This window comes from Zonotrichia leucophrys, chromosome 1A (genome assembly GCF_028769735.1).
Source record: "Zonotrichia leucophrys gambelii isolate GWCS_2022_RI chromosome 1A, RI_Zleu_2.0, whole genome shotgun sequence".
NCBI lineage: Eukaryota > Metazoa > Chordata > Aves > Passeriformes > Passerellidae > Zonotrichia > Zonotrichia leucophrys.
In genome coordinates, this window is record NC_088170.1 from 48,312,752 (window position 1) to 48,332,378 (window position 19,627).

Genomic DNA, 19,627 nt, shown 5'->3' on the forward strand with positions numbered 1-19,627 from the left:
TCCTTTTTTATTTAATGCTGCTGCTTTGCACTTTTCAAATCCCATGCAGTCTACCGATCTTTGGAAATCAGTCATTATTCAAAGAACTTCAGGTTTTGGGCAACCCCAAACCTTCCTGTAGGAAAGAGTTTAAGTGATCCATGTTGTTTTCATGATTATACTTTGTTTTCCTAGATACAAGTCCTCACTTTTCAAAATACAATTTTTAAGGTAGAAAGATCTACTATGTCCATTTAAAAAGGAAGCAAGAGGAATCACACGTTGGACCAAAGTCAGTTGTACAAGTGCAATGGAATCTAGAGCTCTAGATGAGAAGCAGTCTATCTTTGAAGATTATATCATGGTACAATAAATTTCTGGGTTACTCATGATAGTAGCTTACACAGAAAAAAAGATTCACTGTTCTGGCTAGAAATTAGGAGCAATTTAATTTCATTTGTTTTGATAGTTTAGTATGAATTACAATTAAAATACTGTTTGTTTTGATTTGCAGATGCGGTCTGTCGGACGAATATTTAAATTCATTGACATGCCAACAGAAGAGACAGAAAGCATTAAGCCACAGAAGAATAATCAATTTTCAGATGCCCTTGTAATTGAAAACAGGCATGTGAAGGAAGAGAAGAACTGGCCATCTGGGGGCCAAATGACTGTGAAAGACCTTACAGCCAAATACGGTGAAGGTGGACCTGCTGTACTAGAAAACATTTCTTTTTCAATAAGTTCAGGGCAGAGGGTAAGACACTGTTTTATTGTGGTTTCTTTTGACTTCTATTAAGCTTAAGTATAAAATTGTCATAAACCTATTTGATGACTAAAAAGAATTTTGAGTCCCGTAACATTTTCTAAATGAAATTGTTGCAAAACAAAATATCTTCTAACCTAACTGAAGAACAGAAATGACTTAGGATAAAATACATGTGCAACAGTTTCCCGAGCTGTATTCCTGTGCCTGAAATGCTGCTGCTGTGGAGAGGGGAGCTTGCTGGTGAATGCAGGTGCTGGGGACAGGCTGACCCAACGGGGCAGGGCACAGAAGAATACAGGGTGCGGTGCCAAGGGTAACGCACTGCTGGCTGCGGCCGCTGGAGGGTGGAGGTGCCGTCTCACCTGTGCCATGAGGGCCCTGTGCCACCCTCAATTATTGTACACCATAAACAGCTCTATCCTTACAGGACTGACAAACCTCTCTAATCCTCACGTGTGTTTGGGGCTGTGTTTAAGAAAGGGCTTTAGCTTCAGGACAGCATTTAGGTAGAAGTTCAACACTTTGCTTCAAGTTCATGCTGAAAGCCCATCCTTGGTGGAATGGGAAGAAAGGTCTGTGATTTCCTGAGCTGAAGGCAAACAGAGGAAGAGGAGATTTTAACTGTCCCACGTAAATGAGAAAACAGGTTCAGTGACAGCTCCCTGGCCTTGACATGAGGCACATATTCACTCCTAATTTGGATAGCACCAGTCTTTGCCAGTTTTTTTAGCTTTGTCTGGGTTTACACAAACTGAATGTTTCATCTACTAAGTTTGAGGGCACAAAAATTTTGAACCCAGAGTTCCGACTTCCTGTAGCACCATCCTGAAGGCACTCTGCGTTTGAAAGAGAGATACCTGTGACTTCTGGAAGATTTTCTGGTAGATTTTCTTCCTGGAAGATCCCTTGAAGCAGTAGAGTAAGGAAAATAAAAGACACTTTTGTACTGTACAGAGAGGGGGAGAGAGCAGTAAAAACAAAAATTCTTTTCTCAAGGCCTGTGATTCAAGTTTTGTGATCAACCCTGGACTCAGATGCTCCTTAAACTGGAAAGAATTTGTCTCTACTGTATATGTAGTGCACCAAGAAGGAAACAGGAGTTCTCCTCTGCTGAGGGATGGAATGGAATGGAATGGAATGGAATGGAATGGAATGGAATGGAATGGAATGGAATGGAACACTCATCTAGTCCCACTACTTTACCACTTAATAGCTGTCCAGAGGTTAAAGCGTATTATCAAGGGCCTTTAAGACTTACAGGCTTGGGGCATCAATCACCTCTCTAGAAAGCCTGTTCCACTGTTTGACCACCATGTTAGTAAAGAAATGCTTCCTAATGTCCAGTCTGACCCTCCCCAGTGCAGCTTTAAACCCTTTCCACATGTTCTCTCACTGGATCCCAGGGATAAGAGATCAGTTGCCCCTCAGCCTCCTCTCCAAACTAGACAAGCCCATCTTCCTGTTCACTCATCACAGGACATTCCTTTCAGCCCTTTCACCAGCTTTGTTGCCCTCCTCTGGATGCATCCACCTCCACATCATTCTTAAACTGCAGAGCCCAGCACTGTACACAGCACTCCCAGTGAGGCTGCTCCAAAGCTGAATAGAGTGGGATAATCACCGCTATTGCCCAGCTGGTGCTGGTGCTGTGTTTGATCAGCCCAGGATGGGCTTTGCCCTCTTGGCTGCCTGGGCACACAGAGCTGACTCTCATTGATCCTGCTGGCAGCAGCCCCCTCAGATCCCTCTGCAGGGCTGCTCTGCAGCCACTCCTCCCCCAGTTTATACTTGTGCCTGGCATTGCTCCATCCCAGGTGCAGAATCTGACATTTGGATTGTTCAATTGCAGTTAAATACTGCTCAGTGTTCCAAATGATCAGATTTCTCTGCAAGGCCTCAAATCCTCGAGAGAGTCAACAGCATTTCCCAGCTTGGTGTCATCAGCAGCTTTGCTCATGGTGCATTTGACTCCTGCATCCAGATCATTGCTGAATACATGGAAGAGAACTGTCCCTAGGATTGAGCCCTGAGGAGTACTGCTGATAGCAGTCATCAGCCAGAGGTAGCCCCATTTACTACAAGCCTTCAGCCACTCTTCAGTATGGTCACACTACAAAAGCAGCCCGCACTCAGACAGGACAATGTTAGCTGTGTAAACCCAGATGTTGGGAAAGCAGCATCTTGGAGTTTGTTGGTGGTTACTGTAGATATTTGCTTTTTCTGGCAAGAGGCTGGCTTCCCTACAAGGGAAACACAACTTTTACAAAACCTCAAAACCTATATTACTATGTTTCTTCACACCCTAGAGATAAGAAAAATCAGCATCAACTGGGCAGGTAGAGGACTTGTGCAGATGCTTAGAGGTGTCCAATGGGATGATGTCTGCTGTAACCACTGCCTCTGCCCCAAGCCACCCCACTAATCAGAGTTAGGCCCTTTATTTTCAATCATATGAGAATGGAGTAGCTTACTACGGTGATCCAAATGCACTCCCTACTTAGTTTTTGGTTTCTGGATATGATTTTGCTGATGAGGGCTTCATGGCAAAGTGAAGGGAAAAGGCACAAAGAGCTGGGCTGATCAATGCAACATAATAGACAAGCAAATTTCTGTCCTTCAGCTAAGGGTAGGCTAAAATATTTTTCATCTAGTTAATTCTAAAAAAAGAAAGAATAGTCTCCCCAGTGTTTGATTCTGCCCTTGCTGTAGGCTTTTATCATTCCCACGTAAATGATGTTTGCTATCCCATTGAGATCCATCTGGACTGTTCTTCACTTCTGAGACCTCTAAGGCTTTTGCCTTAGTCTGTGATTAATATGTGAAGAGTATTAAATGTTTGCTTGTATTATTTGCATTGCAGGTGGGCCTTTTAGGAAGAACAGGTTCAGGAAAAAGCACTTTACTTTTTGCATTTTTAAGACTGCTGAATACAGAAGGGGATATCCAGATTGATGGAGTCTCCTGGAACACAGTCAGCGTGCAGCAATGGAGAAAAGCATTTGGAGTGATTCCTCAGGTAATAAGATTATTGAATATTTTTGTGCCTTTATTTTCATTGGCTCTATATCTGTATGTACGTGTATGCTTTGAAGATGTTTGTTATTGTATGCTGAGAAAAAAATCAAACCATAGATTTTGTGAAAAGGGGAGTGGCATGGACAGGTGGAAGGATGCAAAATTTGAATTTTTAGGGTTTCTCTTCCTCTCCCCAAGAACTCTTCTAGAAATGGGAAGGTACAGCAGGCTCAAACAGAAGTATTTCCAGCCTGCTTATTCCTGCCTCTCTGAAACAGTTTGCATTTTGATTCAGCATAAGTTAGTGCCACCTGAAGAAAAATATACAATCAGTGTTCTCAGCTACTGTTTTCTGAAGCTCTACATCACATATTATGGTTAACATGTGGACACTGCACATTGTGTGCTTTCCCTGGCAGACTGGTAGCAAACATGTAAACCTAGGGCTTCTGAGTCTCTTGCCAATGTTCCTGCCACTGCACAGCATCTTGTATCAGTTACAGCTGTGGAGTAACACTGATACGTGAGTCACACATATTGACCATCTCTTCTTTGACAGTTATACATCAGATAGTTCTTCAGTTTCCAGACATACACAATGTCCTCCATAACAGTATTCATTCCTTTGGAAATCCTGTGACTGTGGCAGACTAATTCAAGTGACACTTGATGGCAATCTTACCAATGAGTCGCTTGTTGTATCAGGCAGCAGTGGGAGACCGACTGCAGATCAGCCTGCCACACTGGGAGGGGAGGCAGCCTGTCCTGCCTTTATCCATCCATCCATCCTTGAGGGTGGCTACTAGCCCCAAAGACTGAAAAATATGGTTTGATCCCCAGTCACCTGGGATGACCTGCTCTTTGACACACCCACAAAGGAGTGGGCCAACCAAGGTGCCCAAGCAGCCCTTTTTAGCTGTTAGCTGTCAAACCCTAATTGTGCAACTCCCCATCCTGCCCCCACAGTAAAGCTGTTTCCATCTTGTTGCTGTAAAGATTTGATTTGGTCCCTGATAGTTTCCCATCTGAAAAATGTGGTTTTTGTCTTAGAAATCTGGTGATTGTATGTGTAGTATAAAGCTGTTGTTGCAGTGACTACATGAGGCACTTTAAAATAGTAGGAGAGACTCTGGGACAGACAGACAGTGAAAAATAAAAATGCCCTAAGTTTTACAGCTTGGATCACTGTTAAAAGACACTGAAATATTCATGCTGGAAGAAAAATGGCCTTGATTTTGCAAACACAAGGAGGACTCAGAATTCAATTTTTCAATGGGATGATCAGTTTTGACAGCTTTCCTCTTCCCCTTCAAATATGTTATTCCATGGTAGCCCAAGTGCCATTTATTTAGAGTAGGCATACAAAGCAGGCACAACTTTCTTTTCTTTGTGCATTTCATGCTCTGAAATTTTCTAGAGGCAGCAATTTTTAGCACTTTGACCTTGTCAGAACAGACCCTTTCTTCCCTGCCACGTTACACCCTTAACAAACCAAGCCTAACAGAGCAGTGTTGAGTCCACGTGTTGCATTAATTTTTTACCTGAGCTCTGCCTGTCACACACTGCCTGCAGAGCTGAGGCTTGCTTGGCAAGCTGCCATTTGATAACTGACCTCTTGTCACCACTTCTGTCCTCTCTTCAACATTTTCATATCTATCTATTCCTTTAAACTTTTATTTCTTTATTGCAGCTGGTTCAGTTCTGCAGAGTAATTGTTGCTTGCGAGTATGACAAAAATGTCCCCCATTCAGATCAAGGGAGCTGTGCAGTGAATTGCATGTGCAGCTGCTTGTATTTAGTTTAGAGGACAGGTATGTTGTACAGCTGTCTTCTGAAGCATGGCTGTACAGGATGAAGGATGCTTTTACCAGTAAGTTATGTCTGCACTGGAAAATTTTCCTATAGAGCCAAGTATACATTTCTGTATTGGAAGGGGCTTCCTTATCTCTCTCATAGTCATCTTTTTGTTCTCAGCCTTTTGCCCTTTGGGATGTGGTTGCCCACCAGAATTTCTGTGTTCCATCTCCAGCTGTGCTTGGGAATGCATGGACTGAGAAGTAATCTGAATGCTTGGTAACAAGCAGTCTCATTGTCTCAGTGAAAATATGAGGGATAATTCTTGTAGCTGAGCACTCACTATAGAGTCACTAATGGTATAGAAAATATCATTCTGCAGCCATCAGCAAAATGCAAGAGACATTTATTACATGAGCATATAACTTGCCCTTCTGCTAGTGAGGTGCATTGTTAGTTCATTGTTAAAATTACACATTTAGTTCACATTTGCAAGTCCCTGATACATGGATCAATGCCAAATAATCCCAGCCCTCCATTCTCTCTAAGGTCATGAGAGTTGCCAGCCTGTTTGCATGCTTCAACTCACAGCACTTGTCCCAAAGCCTTGGCAAAGAACTGCACATTATGCCTTAAAAGTTCCCACATTCAGAACAAAATGAAGTTTTCAGCAGCATTTTCCCAGCAGGAAGGAGAAATTGCATATGCCACCCTGCCTTTCCCAGCAGAACAAAGGGAGCCTTTTGTTCTTTGCCATTCACCTAAAGCTTCAGAATGGAAAAAAAGTTGCCTTTCCTTTCCTGGGAGGCTCTCCTACAGCAAGACCTGGATATTCACTGTCTCCAGGAGAGGCTTCGCCAACAAAAGGAGAACGGAGTTCTACCTGAGGCATGCTTCCTCCTGAAAATTTTCCAACACTCTCCTTCACTTCCTTAACCCTAAGTTTCCCAATTTAGTAGAAAATAAGTGCTTTTCCAGTGTGGGAACTTCACTAAAGCACCACCACATGGCACACAGAGTCCTAAGACTCTGCTCTCTGCTCCATGCAGGCTGTGCTGGAATGACCTGCAGGGTGGTCAGGGATCACACTGAGCAGAAGCAAAGGTAAACCCCTTGTTTCTTTTAGTATCTCAAATCTGGCTGCCATGCCTTGTAGAGGTGTGAAGGGTTAAATGATACAAAACATATTTCCTGAAGCACTCACAAGGAAGTTCCTTGCTGTAGCTTCTCACATGGCTGTGCTGCTGAAGCCCAGCCTGCCCAACACTGCTCCTACAGGCTGTTTGTCCTTCTCCCAGAAACAATTGCTCCACTCACACCAGGCTGTACTTTTGCACCCATCACCTCTTCTTCCTGAAGAAAGGACAGGCCTTTCTGATGATTCTCCTGCAGGTATTTGCCCACCACAGTTCCAGAGTGAGGATTTCCAGCTGAATTTGGCTTCAACACAGTAAGGCTTTAAAGCCTGGGTCCTCATGCAGATTGCATCCTGAAGTATTTAATGGAGTCAGATTCAGGGCATGCCTTCAGAAATTTGTTTGAGGGGAGAACAGGAGACCTGCAGTTGATTTCCAGTTAAAACAAGTGATGAGAGACCTGAGACCCATGAGGTGCTGCTAGCTCTGATGAAGGGCATGACTTCTGATGTTTTATTTAGTGTTATTCCATGCATCCTGGTGGATCTCACAGTTTTCTATATGTAAATATTCCATATAGAATTAAAATCAAGCTCAACATGGAGAAAAACTTTTCTAGAGTTTGCAGGACTGCCAGCTGACAAAAAAAAATTGCTTTGCTCCTTTATTTTACTGAAGAAGTGAAATTTTGCAACTTTTATCTTTGTAGTTCCAGTTTTTCAGCAGCCGTCACATTCTGTTCATTGTATAGGTCTGTCTGTCTGTCCGTCCGTCCGTCTGTCTGTCTGTCTCCAGCACTATTTCTCATACCCTTCAGGCCTGCTTACTTTTGGAGGTCATAGCTGCTTTGTGGTGTGCCAGCACACTCCTGCCTGGTGCAGCTGCTGAGCAGGGCCACTTCCCGCAGAGGGTCCTGCAGGGCACTGGGATGAGGCAGCATCACCATGGTGGGGAGCGCCTGCTGCACCAGAGCCTGGCACAGAGCAGCTGGGGGGGTTAATTAACAACCCCTCATGCTCATTCTGGACAGTATACAGGTTGAACCCATACATCATAGGTTCAGTGTTGCCAGGGGCACAGCACTTGTATTTACCAGAAAGTTCTATGGGCGGCAGATGTTTTGTCCCTAAAGGACGCTTATGAAAACAAATCCTCTAACTCTGCATCTGGTGCTAAAGCATTCACACAGTAACTTGATTTTACTTTGTGTTGATATTGCTGTTATAACACAGGCACATTTGTCCTCCAGCCCTGGGGCATGTGGGAGTAAGAGTCCATGGGTCTTGCTGAGGACCTGCACACAGGTTGCAGCAGCAGCTTCTCACAGCCAGGATACTCTTCCTCCTTAGCAGCCTCTTGTCAGCTGATCCTTAACTCCTCTGTGAGCCTTTCCTTAGGTACGCTGGGGTCTTGATTCTCCACATACCACATAAATTGCTTAGGAAGCTTATTGCCCCCACACACCAATACACAGAGGCTGTCGCCACTAATGGGGATTAATGCCCTTCAGAAGGGTTGATTTGCAATATTTGGGGTGGTCAGAACATAAACATGACCATATTTATGTTTCTGAATGTTTTGCTTGTGGGTGGATGTCAGGTCTAAGAAACTGTTTGTTGTATAATCACACCTACTGTCATCCTGTGGGAATTTTAACAAGTGACCAAGTAGGAAATTATTCCAGATTTGCTGCCAGTCTACCCAGACATCGATTCACTCTTCCAATGCTCTCCTTATTTCTGCTTCTTCCATATTTATGAACAATGTAAGTCCTTCATATTCACTTTTGGGTGTTTTTGTTTCACTTTAGACTTCAAGTATTTAAGAATGTGGAGGGATTTGTTTCTGCTTCTCTTCAAGCAGACCCTTAACTGCACAGGTCACTCATATGGTATTTACCTAAGTGAACCCTATATGGTTTCTAATGAGCTGGGAGGAAGGAGGTGTTGAAACGGAGAGAGAAGTACCAGAATTCAGGACAATGAAATATTTACTTTGTGGGGATGAAAATCCAACCCTGCTTTTGGGAATAGCTTGCTTTTAGTGCCCTGCTTCTTGAAAGCAGAGTTATTAGAAATAGCAGCAACTTCAGAGGAAAGTTGTACCCCTTATTGGTCTGCCTGGTGCACTTCAGCAGGAATGTTTTTCAGCCCTATCTTCTTTTGAACTGGTTTGTTCAGTTAACTATTCTTTAGCACTGAGAAATGAAAACATGCATTCCATTAGTTAAATGTGTGGGGCTCAGAGTGTGAGCAAACCCACGTCTGACACTGTTTCCACAGCACTGCTATTTCTACCACACCCACTCCTTAGAAGAACCTAATCCTGCTGCAAATATGTCACCCCACTCATGCCACCTAACCGGTGCAGGGTATGGGAAAAGGACTGTGCTGTACTTCACTGAAGCTTTCACTGTTATTAACAATAACAGTTATAAGGGACTCTTTCCCCTTTGTCCCTACAAAAATTACTTCAGTGATTAATTAAGCTGAGTGTGGTTCTGCAGTTCTGTCAGTGTATTGTTTGCCATGTGTTGAAGGTATCATTGCACTTAAATCCACCCCATTGAGTGCACAGCACCACAGTGCAGCTGCTTTTCTCCTCTGGTTTCTTAAATTAGTTATATCCTTCTCTTTTAAACCAAATACGTTGGCAATGGCATTCATATCTTAATCTAGCAAATTAATTAATGTAATTTATTTTCCTCTGCAATGTTTACACTTTTAATTAATAATATTTAAATGATTAATGTAAATGCATGTATAAATCACTTTGAAATCTGATGAAAGAATGCCAAGTTCCCAGGCCGGGTCAGATGGAAATCATGGTAGACAGGCCAATCTCTGGGAGAGCACTTGCTAAGTGTATTCTCTCTTATTTTCTGTTGGTACAGCTAGTTCTCCTCTGCTTTTGGTAGTGTTTGACTACCAAGACTCCAGGAACTTACGTGGCTATGAATCACTGGCATTTCAACATATTTTCTCTAAATAAATACTTTGTTTAGAAAGACAGGAGAAAATAATTGTCTCAATTTTTTCCCCTTGGTATTTGTTGCGTACGTACACAGAAAGAGCAAGCAAATGGTAATATTTCTCAATAAGGCACTTAAATTCTTTGAGAGCAAGTTCTCCCTGCTACAAGCAGTGGGTGTACCTTACAGCATAGAAAAAACCAGTTTCTTAAATGTCCTATGGCCTCAGTGTCCCTTGAAGAATCTAATTTCTCTCAGAATCCACCCCATGTAAAAAGAGATTCAACAAATATTTAATTTTGTCTGAGTCACTGCTTCTTGAGCTACAAAATATGTATCTAAGGTATGATGGCCGAAATCTGCTTGCCTGAACTCATGGGGGAAGCAGAATGGAGTAGCCAACTTCAGCTGGAGAAGGGCGTGTTCTCTCTCAGTGCCAGGAAATGTGCATCCTCTTCCTCTCCTGCAGTGGAACGGAGGCAGGGGCAGAGCAGGAGCCAGCACAGCCCGCGGTGTCCGGCGGGGAAACTCACCCAGCGGGCTGGGGCTGCTGCAGCCGTGTGACAGTGGGACACAGGGATGGGGACACGGTGAAATGCCAGGGAGCAGAATGATGCTGAGATGTGCGTTTGGCTACAATTTATTAGAAAATGAAATTCATTGATGAAAAACAGCTTAGGACAACGCCCCTGAATTTTGACAATAATAAGCAATAATAAGTGTGCTGGTTTGACCAGCCTATGGTGCAAGCAGGACTCCTCTCCTCTTCATGAACTGAAGATTGAGTATTCTAAAGGGTGGTGCTGGACTGAGAGTTGGTGATTTTGGGGGAATGTATTGCATTGGGAAATTTGGTGGGGGAGGAGGAAGAAAGTGCTTTTGTAAGGTTTTTTCATTTTTTCCCTTATGGTTTTTTTTTTCTTTCTTCTTTTCTTGTAGTTTAGTTAATAAAGTTTTCTTTATTTCTAAGCTGGAGCCTGCTTTGCTTATTCCTGGTTGCATCTCACAGCAGACACCAGGGAGAGGGTATTCTCATGGGGGCACTGGCTCTGTGCCAGGCCTAAACCATGACATTAAGCAATAGTTTTTCCTCTCTAAGCAAAATTGTGGAAACACACACTTTAGGTTTATAATTTTCTTTTGGTATGTTTGAATGTGTTTCACATAGTCAAGAATCAAAAATAGTTTTAAAATGTTTATTTCAAAATGAAAATGCAGGAAATGTTTTATCCTGAAAACTGCTGAAGTCTGGGCTTTGCTGGTTTCCAGGCAGGTTTGGCTAAGATTTTGTTAAAATAATTGCCAAAAGCTTAATAAATGAGCATTTTCAAAATCACTTTTTTTGGAAAAGCATTTAAAAAAAAATTAATAACCTGCCGTTAGCTCTATCTGGTAATTGCAGAAGGTTGTTCTTTTGTCTGTATGCTTCACAATTTCCAATGTTTTATACAATGTTTCAGGTTATCTATCTACCTGTGTCTGTATGTTTTTTTTTTCTTGCAGAAAGTGTTCATATTTTCTGGGAGTTTTAGGATGAATTTGGATCCTTATGGGCAGTGGAATGATGAAGAAATATGGAAAGTTGCAGAGGAGGTAAAGCCGTTCAGTGTCATTTGTCTCCCTCTGGTGATGTGGTTGCAGCAGGGTGCTGTGTAGGTCTAATGATTGCCATATTTTACATTTATGTAGAATCTTAAGAAACAAGGGCAGGGGAAAGGTCATGCTGTGCTACATACCATATCTATTATTCTTATGTAAATAGTTAGTTCGCTTCTCAGGCCAATGGGAAGCCAGCTGGGAGGAGCTCTCTTCTCTGACAAGGGATTCAGGCTTTTGTTCTACTTGTGTCATGGAGCTTCCTGTGCCATGGAAAATAAGAGTCATGGAATGTTAGAATTCCGAACCTGAAGGTCGTCTTCTAATATTTTGTTGAGTTTTCCACAACATTATTTTTTCCAATTCCCAAGCTTAGGGGCCAGATTCTGTTTCCATGTTGCACTGGTGCCACACATTGCAGGTGTCAGGTGCCACTCTCGGCTCTGACATTGCTCCATGGGTTGCAGAGGTGTCTGTAATGCCTACGGAAAGTCAGGTGAGCATTACAGGAGGCAAAGGGCTGCAGCCCAGAAAGTGGGTACCTTTCACCAAGGTACAGATGACCTAATTAATTCAGACCTAACCGTACATTGGTGCCACTTCCCTTCAATACAAGTCTCAAGTATCAAAAAGTGCTTACAGGTGTGGGACTTAATCTGAAAGCTTCCTCCTTTCCCATCCGGGAGGTTAACTCTGCCTCTGCTTGCTTTCTTGGGTTTTTCTAATTTCTTCCCTATATTTGGAAAAGAGGAAAGCAGACACATTCTGTAATTTGCTATCAAATGAAAATATAATGACATTTTGGTTTAGATGGTGTGACAGCAGCTTTTCAGACAGCCCTAGTGGAGGCAACAGTGTGCTCAGTGCTGTTTCTCTGCTTCTCTGAGGCTCAGGAAAAAATTTAGTGTGGATCAATATCCTCTTTCTTGAAGAAGATAAGCTCTCCTGCTTTGGAGGAGTGTTTTTAGTGTGTTTGAATTGAGCTTGGGATTTTAAAGAGCTAAACCTGATTTACAATGGTGTGAAAAAAAATTTATTTTGAAGTGTTTATCATTAAGGAGTTGGGCAAATCTGTATTTGATACGGAGGTTTTCATTGCACGGGCAAGAATGCAAAGCAAATAAAAAAAAGAAAGAGCTGAAATGCTTTTTACTAGGAGTGATTGGATTGTTTACCAAGTTAATGCTCTTGAAGTCTGGCTCAGCAGTGAGTCAGTGTAACTTTGGGAGCACGGCACAGAAATGAGCTGTCAGCTTATTCCAGACCCATGTTGACTGCTGAGAATTTAGAGGATCCTCCTGAGATCAGCATCAGCTTTTTACACTCCTTGCAATCAGCTGCAGAGAACAAGGCTTTGTCTGATGTTGCATTTTTTATTGCTCCCATATTTCAGCACCTGAATCTGTCAGACTTGTGTTGACTTGTGAGCTTAAGTCTTATTCCTGCAGTCAGCTGTCTGTCTGAACCTATGGGTACATGGAGAGACCTTGTGCAGTTTTAAGAAGAAAGGACCTTTTCCATCCATTGAATGCAGAATTTCATTAAGGACACAATGTGCGTTCAAAAGAGAACAAGGAACAAAACACTGGTCCTAATTTGCATAAAAGTCAAAGCACGAGCTCTTCACAAACACAACACATATACTCATACATCACAGTTTAATTTTGTTTCCACGCAAAATGAAACCCCTTTGTAGGAATTCCAATTTTTTGTTTTCCCTGAGATGCAAATTAGTTGCAGATCAGTAATATTTAAAAAATCCAAGGGAGGTGTCCTTTATAAATTTCTGGAGTTTCATTACATTTTTGTAGTGTTTTATAGAGCCATGCAACTCACATATATTTCCTAGTTTTCATATTTTGTAAAAATGTCTCCTGAAACTCTGCTGATAAGGCCAAGGACCATAGTTGGTATGGATCTGTGGAAGATGGAAAGCTTTGCTTGGAGGTGTAAATCTCACAAGGAAAGTAAACAGGAGCACTGGAAGAAACACTCAGAAAACATCTCCTGGGCTGGACTTTGATTTCTGGTCCAAAGGCAGCAGCTTTACTTGGCATGGGCACCTCTTTAAACACTTTGTCACCAGTGCCACAGGGAAGCCCCTTGTGCCTTTAGTATAACCAAAGTGCACAAGACCTTTGGGGCAGCAAAAGGAGCACCTGGAAATACTGTCAGAGCTGTAGAGACAACGACCATGGTGACTGAAGTTATTTTCTGTCGTTATAATGTAGCATATAAATTTTGGTCATTTATTTTTAAACTCCTAGTAACCAAAGAGGCCTGTTTTCCTTTCAAAAATCACTTTCCGTAGCATTTAGAATGATGTAAATGATTACCACAGTCAGCAGTAATTGTCTTGCCAACTTTTTTTTTGTGTCCTTTTTTCTCTGGCAGGTTGGGCTGAAGTCTGTAATAGAGCAATTTCCAGGCAAGCTTGATTTTGTTCTTGTGGATGGAGGCTGTGTCCTCAGCCATGGCCACAAGCAGCTGATGTGCCTTGCCCGGTCAGTTCTCAGCAAAGCTAAAATCCTGCTGCTTGATGAACCAAGTGCTCACCTGGACCCTGTGTATGTTTTGTTCATTTGTTCTGTGTTGTTCTGTTAATATGGAATAGGAAAACCCATGAGGCAGCACCCTCTAAGGAGATCTTTTGTAACTTGTGTGGCCTATTACTAAGCCTGATTTCAGTAATGCATGTTGGTAATTCTGTGCAGGGGGCCAGGGAAGCCTGGTTACAGCTTTACTCTATGGCTGATAGGTTCTTTGACAGCAGAGGTACAGCTGAGGCACCACAGAGCTGTGTACCTGAGCAAAGCTCTACAACCCACAGCCAGGCTGTTGGACATGAGTGTTATGGGCCTGTGCAGTTATGGGCATGCACACTGCATTGTTTGCTTGCCTTTCAGAACTTCCCAAGTGATCAGGAAGACCCTGAAGCACGCGTTTGCCAACTGCACAGTGATACTCTCCGAGCACAGGCTGGAGGCGATGCTGGAATGCCAGAGATTTTTGGTGAGCATTTCTCATGGGCTCACTTACTGCTCTCTCACCACATTTGATGAACATGCAAAACACACCAAGTGGAAATGATGTTTTTCTGCATTGATGGGGGTCATTCAGGGCAGTTAAGCAACCTACTCACTAGCAGAACTGCAGCAGGCTCCTGTTTGCTCCTTCGCCTGATCTGTGACAGATGAGCTGGATCATTTTCTGGAGGAGCAAGAAGGAAAGCTTCAACCAGAAGGAAAGTTGTGTAGATTGTCCAGCTGCTGATCCAGCAGCTGGCGCCTTATATTTTTGATTGACTCAGGAGATTCAGAAAAATCTCAGCATCTCACAGTTTTACAATTGCAAATGCAGAATCAGCTACACTTGAGCAATAGGAGACTGCCTGGGGAAGTGGAGTTTCATAGTATTTGATGATCAGAATTGCTGACTTCTTTAAACAAGCCATGTAAATATTGCGTTCACATGTAATCAAGAGGAAAAATTACCAGAGTCCTGGGGTATTCCCTTTGTTACATAAAAATGGTTAGTAAAGAAAAAGCAAATTATGCAAATTGTTCTTAAAAATAAGGTTCTTCTCTCTTCCCAAGAGTATTTTTTTTTCACTCTTCTATGAGAGGGCATCTAAATTTTATTAGCAGAATGAAACACGGTTTTTGATGTGTATTTGATTGGATGCATTAGCACAGCAGGAGGAACAGTGCCTGGAGTTAAAGCAGGCTAGTCAGAAGGCAGGTTGTACATCCCTTTGGATGTGCTGCTCCTCGGTGTGTGCTGGCCTCAGCCTCGCCCCCAGCAGGCAGGCAGCCTCAACTATGAAAAGGCTTCCCACCCTCCAGACCACATTTTAGCAACAGAGATGCTAAAAGTTATCTCCTGTCAGACCTGTGCCCTTACCAGAGATGTGCTGACATTGCAGTGCCTGCAAAGGAGCCTGATTTTTCCTTGGCTCCTGCCTGACAGAGAGACTGGCACAACCCTACAGGGTAAACTTATTGTCTCCTTCAAATAGAGGTGAGCAGTGCTTCCTTGTTTAGTGAGAAGAGAGCAAAGAGAAGCTGGCACCTTTCTGGCAGCCTCCTCTCTCTGCTTGTGATAGAAAAATTAACCCTTTCTTAGCTGGGCAGTCTAGCAGTGCCAGGGAAATGCCAAGGTACTGGGAGACTTCAATAAAGGGACTCAGAGTTAAAACCAAGTCTCAAGGAGAAACCAGCCAGTGCAGCAGCACTTTGTAATTTGGGCAATAGACACCTTTTCCATGTGTTCAAATTTTAATGCATGTTTTTGTGGTTTTAATTAGAAACTGCAGACTAGAAATTAGAAATTGTTAGAAGATGTTTGCCATGTTTTCATGTCTCTTCCCTGCTCCATTATTTGCTTTAGCTGAATTCTGTCAGCACCACCACTGCTCATCTAACAGAGTGATGTTTCTCCAGGTGATTGAGGACAATAAGCTGAGGCAGTACGAATCCCTTCAGAAGCTGCTGAATGAGAAGAGCTCCTTCAGGCAGGCCATCAGTCACGCTGAGCGCCTTAAGCTGCTGCCAGCACACCACAGAAACTCCAGCAAACGTAAACCCCGACCCCAAATCACTGCCTTGCAGGAGGAGACAGAGGAAGAAGTGCAGGAGACAAGACTGTGAGAAGCTGTGTAGAGACCTTTGTGGAGTGAATGGTCAGCAGTGACAGGACCAGCGCTTCTGAAGCTGCCTCAGCCATGCACAAATTCAGCCTTCCAGGAGGTGTTTACTGAAGCGATCACATGAGCATGTGGGAATTGCTTCCCTTCTGTGGTTAATCATGTGCAAGTTAGCACACTCTTTGAGGCTTTGCCACTTATAGTGGTAAAACCAGATTTCCTTTGGAAAGCTGCTCTCACTGGATACAAATGAGATGGCAAGCAGAAGTAACCTGCCTAGCCTGACACAATTGCTTCAGAAAACCTTTAGAAAGGTTCTTGCTGGGGTGAGAGGACTAGACAGCAGGAAGAATGTGAAAAAAAAAATCAAACCTGTGTGGAAAATAGAAAAATCAGTATGGAAAAAACTTCTGTGGATTCACTTCCTGCAACTGAATTAAGGGACAATATCAGCAAGGCAGACAGAAAACTTCCTCCTCTTTATTTTCCATGCAGCAACTGAAATTTCAGCTTAGCAGGAAAGGCCAAATGCCACATGCATAGGTGAAAATGAAGGAAAAGAGGATATTGTCTTGGAAGCCAATCAACATCTGTCATGTCTCCACAGTTAAGGGAGAATTGGTATTTCCTCTGAAAACCTAGGAGACTGTTAACCTGACCCTGCACACACTCACAATTGGATGAGTGCAGGCTGACATCAGTATCTAGCAAAAGGTAGGACTCCTGGCAGTGAACCTGTAACAGTCTGTATAGGTCTGGCATCTTTATATGCTTTTTACTTTGGCCTAATGAAAAAAAAAGGGGGGAAGAAACCTCTCAGAAGTAGACTTTAATAATGAAATTAATTTTTATACTCTTCTGGTTTGCAGTTTTATTATGGAACTGAATGTTCTCTAGGATATTTTATTTATTTTAATATTGTTTCAAACTTTTGCTAAGGAAATTATGTATTTTACGAGTGATTACATACTATAAAGAAAAATATATTTGTACAAAAAGTTTTATATTTGGATTGTTGCAGGGATATTTTGCTACTAGACTTTGATGTCTCATTATGCTAGAGCTGTTGAAAACGAGGGCAGCCCCAGAGTTTGGCCAGGTACTGTCCAATGCTGTTTTTGTGCACTAAAGTATTCTAGTGATATACAGGTGTTTTAGATTATTTTTTTCTTTAAATAAATTTTTAAAAAGAGAAACCTCCTGTATGACACATTACAGCCCTCCCTGCCCCCCTTAGTGGGGCAGGCACTGGGGACTGAATCTGCTACTTCCACTTCAGTCCTTGCTGCCTACCACAAACACGGCTGTAATTTTCAGCAGCAGCTCTGTCCTTTGGGGAGGCGGCTGGAAGCGCGGCGCGGGCGGCACTAGGTGGTGCTGCGGGCCTCAGACGCTGCGGCGCGGCCTGCGCTAGGCCCGGCTCCCCTCAGAGCCCGAGCCCTGCAGCTGCGAAAGGCAGCACAGGCAGGGCTCGGGCTAAACTCCTTCAGGCTTGGGCTGAACTCCTTCAGGCTTGGACAAAACTCCTTTAGGCGTCCAGGAGCAGCAGCTGGCCTGGGCTGCCCCCGACTGGGCGCTGCTGGAGGCGGCGCTGGGCGCGGTGGAGCCCGCAGGCAGCGGGGCTCACTCTGGAGCTGCTCGCCCTGCGTCCCGCTGGTTTCCCTCTAGCTCTGTCCTCCTCTGCAGGCCTTCTGGCCTTCATTATACATTTCCCTTGCAAATATTGGCAGTTTTTTCCCTGCCCTGTCCCTCATACTGTACCTTTATGCTTGTCTATCTTTAGCACTTACCTGGGTCTCTTTCTTTCTGTGGGGGACACCTTGTGCTGCCTGATTTTCTCCACAAAGCAGTGCCTCTTGCTCACAGAGCATTCTGCATACCCTTGGGTCTCAGTTTTGCCATGCCACTGTTTCTTTGCCACATTCATAACAATGGAAAACCAACTGTGTATTGAAGTAGCATCACTTTTGAATCCCATCTCCACTCCCCTTATCCCCTCAAACTGTTCACCTCACACTGTTTGGCCCTTTTCTGGCATAGTCAGCTCTCCATTTGTATAAATCTTTACAGAGTATATGGCCAAGGCTGGCTGGGAGGCCAGGGCTGCTGAAGTGTGGCCAAGTCTAAGGAGGCGTGCCAAGGGTCGCTCTTGTTCAGGATGTTACTCAGAGTTACAGCAGACACACCAAGTGGGGGAGTTTATAATCTAAATAAACAAGATGGTCAGAAAGATCAGCAGAAAAGAACGGCTGTCATTAGAAGTGGTGCATGCTTCAGAGCTTGCGAAACTCTTAATGTTTTGTGTCATTGTCAGAGTTAGAAGGTGGTAGGTATGCTGAATTCAGCAGATGAGGATACATTTCAGGAAAGAAAACAATAAATACAGCAGGAGCATGTAGCAGATGGGACACATAGAAGTTGCTGATACACACATTCAGAAGGAGGACTTTGAAGGAAAAAGGAAATCAGTGGACTGATGGCCTCCACCCTGGGCTACAACACTCACTGAAACAGCTTCTGCCATCAGTGCCCAGCTCCCACCATCACACTGCCTGTCCCAAAGAGCCCGGGCAAGATGCTGCCCTCTCAGGGCAACTGAGAGGAGAGTGTGCTATTTCGTTCAGTCCCAAACCACTGCTTCAACTCCTCTGGAGTTCAGGCTGGAAAAGGAGGTAAGTTAGTACCAGCCTCCATGAGGAGGACGACACAGCCTCTCCTTCCCAACACAGGTTGAGCAGAGCACGTTACCTTCTAGAGTAAGTGTTCTTGTACCTGCTGTCAGAGGGTGACAGCTCCCAGGGATGTTTGCCTGAAACTAATCTGGGAAGTTGCACATGCTGTTCGTGATGGACAATGGAACACAAGAGAGAAGGGAGAAAATAAAAAAGAAGCAAATGAGGCCAAAAACAGTGGAAGAACAAACAATGACCTTCATAAACACAGGCTGAGCAGTACTTAAGGGAATTTTTCTTCTCATGTGCTTTGCTTTGCATGCATTTGATGAAACAGATATAAAAAATACTCTTACCAGAGCACTTTTTCATTAAAACCACCTATACAGAAATGTGGGTGTGTACAACATACAGCCACAGAGAAGAGCATGCTGACTTTAATACTAGGTGTGGAGATCTCATTTTGCAGCCTGCTAACAAAAAAAGTTGAAAACAGATTCTGTAGCTGTCCTTAAGCACAATGTAGAAGGGTGTCCACACTGCTATTACAGCACTAAGAAGCTCTTGGGAGAGCAAAGGCTAAGCATGGATAGCCTAAACAAACTTGAACTATGCACACTTATCCATTTTCATAAATCTTATATACAAAATAACTGCACAACGTAGCTTGATAATTGTCATTAGTGGGAACTGCTCAGTATCTCACTGGAGTCAAACAAGCCTGCTATCCCAACAAACAACTTTGTTTTCACAGTTGCTTAACTAGTGTCTTACCAGCTGTGCTTTATTCATTAAATATCATTTTCAAAGTCTTTCTAAAAATCCACCTCCTCCAGTTTTGCAAGACTCAAATCTCAGGCTGTTATTTCAGAGCTGCTAAACACCTGATAGCATTTACACTTTTTGAATTCTATCTACCCTGTTTAAGCAACATGCTTAAGTAATTTTTTAGCAACTTTAGGCCTTTTAAAGCATTTTCTTGTCTTAATTGTTGTTAATTGCTGGAGGTAATTTCAGAACTACAAAATTTGTTTTATTTTATTTACCTAA

At 43.2% G+C, this 19,627-nt stretch overlaps 1 protein-coding gene across 1 annotated transcript in view; it reads left to right on the top strand.

Annotated features, from left to right (window-relative positions):
* The window catches only part of CFTR (CF transmembrane conductance regulator), an 88,370-nt gene extending 71,528 nt beyond the window's left edge, over positions 1 to 16,842 (top strand). Inside the window, exons 22-27 of the mRNA XM_064732579.1 lie at positions 494 to 736; positions 3,609 to 3,764; positions 11,168 to 11,257; positions 13,655 to 13,827; positions 14,167 to 14,272; positions 15,703 to 16,842. Of these exons, the coding sequence (XP_064588649.1) occupies positions 494 to 736; positions 3,609 to 3,764; positions 11,168 to 11,257; positions 13,655 to 13,827; positions 14,167 to 14,272; positions 15,703 to 15,909 (975 nt within the window). The 3' untranslated portion in view covers positions 15,910 to 16,842. The remainder of the gene's footprint in view (positions 1 to 493; positions 737 to 3,608; positions 3,765 to 11,167; positions 11,258 to 13,654; positions 13,828 to 14,166; positions 14,273 to 15,702) is intronic.
* Positions 16,843 to 19,627: the final 2,785 nt, after the last annotated feature.